This window comes from Bison bison, unplaced genomic scaffold (assembly GCF_000754665.1).
Source record: "Bison bison bison isolate TAMUID 2011002044 unplaced genomic scaffold, Bison_UMD1.0 scf7180017864208, whole genome shotgun sequence".
NCBI classification, from domain to species: Eukaryota; Metazoa; Chordata; class Mammalia; order Artiodactyla; family Bovidae; genus Bison; species Bison bison.
This window is the reverse complement of record NW_011494780.1, coordinates 187486-192827: the sequence shown is the minus strand read 5'-3', so window position 1 is coordinate 192827 and position 5342 is coordinate 187486. Positions and strand designations below refer to the sequence as shown.

Below are 5342 nucleotides of genomic sequence, written 5' to 3'. Positions count from 1 at the left end.
TATTTATTCACCAAAGATATAAAGAGTAATAGAATGAGGATAGCTCAGTAGGAAAATTCAGTGGAGAAAAGCTGAGTAGCTTGGTTTACGTGGAAAATCAATATAACCCGTGACACCAGGTTAGCTCTGACCACGGAGGCCGCAGGCGCCCTCTCGAATAGTGGAAGGTGCCCCACCTTAGACACCTTCTCGAGAGGGTCTTAGAAGCCCAGGCAAATAAATGGTCGCAGAGGATATCCGCGCTCCAGATGGAGACTCAGCTGGAAGTTAAGGGGAAGAATGACATGGGGAGACCAAGCTTTGGTGAGCAAGGCCCATAGCTTTATTTTCAACAGGGGCTTATATACCCTAAGTTACACATAGAGGATAATAGGGGATGCAAAGTCAGCAGTCTTTGATCCTTATCAAAAACCAGGGTTTCTTTCCTGCAAATTTATCATACACAAATGGTTTAGGTGATTTACATCATCTTCTGGCCAGAAGGCTTATTAACATTTTATGACTCTTGACAAAGACTTATCAACAAAGACATTTTCTCTAAGAGTAATTATTTTAAGGTTTGGCGCCATCTTCCAAAGATAAAATTGCATTCCTATAGGGCAGATGTGTAATGGGTCTACAACAAAGGAAAGAATTTATTACCTTAAGGGTCTAAAGTTACTAACACCAAGGCCACTACTTATTTTTTCTACATACCAACTATATTAATACACATTCAAGGATACAATTCAGGGGATGTGGAAACTTGGCAACAAACATTGGCTCATCAATGAAATCTTTTACTAGTTTTATACTGGCAGTTTTAAACTCTCTGAGAGGCTCTAAGCTATTTGAATATCTTAAGCTTCCCGTGCCTCTCGAGGCTGGGAGACTGTAAACAATCTTATGCATAGCTGTAGGAGTCCGGGTAAACTTGTCAGGCAAGTTAGAGAGCCATCTGAGGGGTTTGGATTTAAACACTCCTAATTACCCAGGAACTTTATTAATTGGAGCTGTAAGTTAACTCTGACTGAGAGAGTGAGATGGTGGTAGGGGACAGCCCCCAGTAAAGTCAGAGGTGAGAGCACAAAGCAATAAAGTAGGCAGACTCTGGTTTTTTGGGGGTAGAAGCTCGAGAATATCCGGGGGGACTCCTGAGGCTCAATCCCGCCTTTGCGTATGTCAAGCTTCCTTCCTCATGACCTTTGTCACGAGTGGAATGTCTCTCGCCGGCTCCTGGCAACAGAGAACCAAAATCTACTGGAGCCATAACCTAGTGGGCATACTTAATGACAGTTTTGACAAATTGCTGGTGGGTGAGTGTGGGGAGCTTTGGGGGAGCTGCAGTATTGGGAGAGCTGCCTATTTTCCTGGGTTTTGCCTCCAGGAACCCCACCAGATTCTCAGAGTGAAAAGCTGAGAACGATCCCCTCCTGGCTTTAGGCAGGGGAGGAGGAGTAGAAATCCCAGGAGATCTGTGCACAGTGCTTTCCACAACAAAGGCTGGCCTCCAGAGGAAAAGACTTTGGCAGAACTTTATCCAGGGCCACACAGAGTGGGCAGCTTACACACCAGTGCATGTACCCACCGATTCTGGGGGCAGGGGAAAAAGGCTCAGTTAACATCGGAGATGGTCAACAGCACCTCGAGGGAGTTCCCTGGCAGTCCAGTGGTTAGGACTCCATTCTCTCACTGCCAAGGGCCTGGCTTCAATCCCTGGTTGGGGAACTAAGATCCCACAAGCTGAGAGCACAGCCAGAAAAAAAAAGTCACTTTGAGAAGGCGCAGGATAAACAGTGGTTGCCAAACTGTCTTCTGGGGGCTTCACTGCTGCTCCCAGAGCTACAGTTTCCCTGGCGAAGAGCTGAGTTTACCGTCTTACAATCCTGGAGGCTAGAAGTCTGGGATCGAGGTGCTGGCAGGGCCAACTCCCTCAGAAGCTTCAAGGCGAGGATTCTGCTTTGCCTTTCCCAGTTTCTAGCAGCCCTAGGCATTCCCCGGCCTGGGGCAGCATGACTCCAGCCTCTTCCACGGCCATCTTCCCTCTGTCCTCATGTGGCATTTTCGCGTGTGAGCGTCTATGTTTACGAGGTTCCCTCTAAAGATATCAGTCATATTGGATTAGGACCCACCCTAACGGCCTCATCTTTTTAACTAATTTTTATTGGAGCATAGTTGCTTTACCGTGTTGTGTGAGTTTCTGCTGGACAACAAAGGCAATCAGCTATGTGTATACATATGTCCCCTCTCTTTTGGATTTCCTTCCCATTCAGGCCGTCACGCTAATGGCCTCATCTTAATTTCCAAATAAGGTCACGCTCACAGCTAGGACTTCAACATATCCTTTTCTTTGGAGGACAGAAATCAACTCATAAGAGCAAGTATCTTAGAGAGTTAAGGAGAACTCAGCAGAGATCACTGAATGAGGAGGACTGCTCAGGTTGAAAAAGGAGACAAGCCAGGATGGGCAGGGACATAGCAGAGGAGACGGGTTAGGGAGGGGGCTGGACGTTTTGTAAGAAGCCATGTTAAATTATTGCCAGAACATCTATTCAAAGTCGAGGCGGAAACACATTACAATGGTTAGCAGTGGTGGTTATTAGCAATAATTTTAATTTTCCGTCTCTGCTGTGGAAGTCACATGGGGCATTACATGAAGAGGCTAGCCCAGCGCAAATACTTAACAAGTATTTCCCAGCATTTGCCAGATGATGTTAATAACCCTGCGCACACAGTATACGGATCCGACAAGGGGAAAGCACAGTGAACACTCGAAGCAGAGGCGTGGCCGGGTGAGAGGAACAGCACGAGCAGAGCAGGGCACACTGCCCCAAGCTTCCCGTCCAGAAGGAGCAATACTGGTACTTACTGGAAAGAAAAGGAAGCACATGACTGAACAGGAAGAGAGTCTACAAATCTGTCAAATTTTGGCAAAAAAGTGAGAGAAACCTACACTGTGGGATGTCCGCGCCGTGTGACAACAGCACCGGCTAGGACACATCAGCCTGCAAATGACCAAAATGCAACCAAAACCGCCTCACATAATAAGGAGCAACAATCTCATATAACAAGAAACTCGGGATTAGGGAGATTCCAACCGTTTCATGAAGCCAACAAAGACCACGTTTCTCCTTCCTGCTCCACAGTTACCATGCTCCTCTCACTCCAGTACAGCTGCTGACGTCAGAAGACGAGCTATGTCTTCCCAAACATCTCTTTCTAAAAGCTAAAGAACTTTCCCCAGAAGCACCCTGGAGGATTTCCCACCCGACCTCACTGGCCAGGACTCCCTCCCATGGGCCTGCCTCTCCTGAAGCACGTGGAGTACACATCCCGAACAGTTCAATTAGGAAGAGGCAGAAGAGAGGGAGGAAAAAGTGCTCCAAGTGGCTACCGGAAAGGTACCCCACAGGGGCTTCCACATCTGCCTACACACAGGACATGCAGGGGCCTGAACAGAACATGAGGCTGGAATCTGAATGAACCACCCAGGATGGAAACGCATGAAGTCAAAGATAAGGGCCAAGCAATGGGTATCCCCGGCCTGCGGTACAAGGTGAAGAGAATCACCTCATTTCCCACCAGTCACTGGGGGGATGACTACAGATGCCAATGGACTCAACCAGAAAAACGGCCGGAGGCGCAAGCTGGAAGAGCAGGAGAACGTGTGCAGGTGCTCCCCGTCCACGGCATTGTAGAAGGAGACCTCCCCAGCCCCGTGATCCAGGAAAACTCCCACCCGCTGAAGAGCTGGCTCTCGCTTGGTAGGACTCACGGAGGTGCCTGTCAGGGGCCAAAAGCCAGCAGAGCTCCAGCCAACTGCCCAGATTCCCGCCTTGGGGCACATTGTCGAGCCACCAGGGATCCCCATGATGTCCTCCCGACACACCCCTGCAGCCACCTCCAGGCTGCCTCGGTTCTCAACTTCCCAGTAATGTTTCCCTGAAGTGAAAACATTTTTCCCCAAAACACAGGGTAAATGCTGAAATCGCTCCACAAAGCCTGTGGTCCTCTGCGGATTTCTCCATCCGGTAGCGTAGCTCCATGCTGTAAAAAACAGTGGCCAAGAACTGGTTGATGCTCCGTTTTTCACGTATCTCCCTTCCTGGGAGAAGACAAGTTTGGAATGAGCGGTGTCCTCAGCTAGATTTACAGCCACTGCAGAGAAAATGAGAGCTGAGATCAGTGATGAAGAGCTGACCACTAACCCTGCTCCAGAAATGCCCATCTGTCCCGGCTTCAGTTCCATCCTTCTCCTCCTATCAAGTACTGTTAGGGACGAGACACCTCACTGCCCCTCAACTGCTCCTCAGCTGGACTAGCAAGGTGCAGTTTGCATTAGCAACCTGAAGTCTTCACTTCCCTTCAGCTCTCAAAGACTACAGCCTAGAAAATGGGAGCTTATTATTCCACGGCCCCAAGTCTTCACCATCAGCATAAAATTTGAAGAAACAATAACAAATACCAATGTGCTGAATCCGTACCAGCACCAAGGCTGTCACCTGGCTGGTTCTTTGTACAGGAACACACGGGTGTCCTCCCAGGTCTCTCTACTGTTTCTCGTGGCTCGCTGGGCATCTCCACAAGCCCCCAGCAGGTAACTCAAGCCAAATTCAGAGCCTCGAAGGCCCCTCCCTTCTCTTGAGACTAATCCCCCCTCACAAGCACACATCTTGTTTTCTTTGCTCTCTAAGGCTTAAGGACATGACCGTCACCCAAATGCTCATACTTGGAAATCTTAACCTTATTTGATTCTTCTTCCCCTCTGACCCTTGTTGGCTAATGAATCACCAAGTCCTATCAGTTCTACCTCTGAGATGATCCCTCGGGTTCTTCCTTCCTCTCCCATCACCATTGTCTACATTCAGACCTTCAGCAAATGTGTCTATAACTTCCTCCCTGGCCTGCCTCCTAATTCTCTTCCCTCCCAAACCCTCCATGTCTCTTCAGTTTGCTGAGAGCTGTGTTTTGTTTTTTCTTAATTGACATAGATGTTAGATTTTGACAAAGGTTTCTTTTTCCTGCATCTACTGAGGTGATCAAATTTATCTTTTTTAAAGTGCTAATGTGGTGAATTACACTGATTTGCAAATATTAAACCAAACCTGCTTTTCTTCGATAAATCCCATTTAATTGTGATGTATTATACATTATTGAATTCAACTTGCTAAAATTTTCTTTCAAATTCTTCTGTGTCATGAGGGACATTGATCTATAGTTCGCTTTACTTGTAATGTCTTTGATTTTAGTATCACGGTAATGACTGGTTCCAAATAGGAAAAGGAGTACGTCAAGGCTATATATTGTCACCCTGCTTATTTAACTTATATGCAGAGTACATCATGAGAAACGCTGGACTGGAA

The 5342-nt window shown here is 47.4% G+C and overlaps 1 protein-coding gene across 1 annotated transcript in view; it reads right to left on the bottom strand.

The window, feature by feature from the left end:
- Positions 1 to 299: 299 nt before the first annotated feature.
- TRIM4 (tripartite motif containing 4) overlaps positions 300 to 5342 on the bottom strand; it is a 17810-nt gene continuing 12767 nt past the window's right edge. The window contains exon 4 of the mRNA XM_010844788.1: positions 300 to 4137. Within this exon, the coding sequence (XP_010843090.1) occupies positions 3551 to 4137 (587 nt within the window). The 3' untranslated portion in view covers positions 300 to 3550. The remainder of the gene's footprint in view (positions 4138 to 5342) is intronic.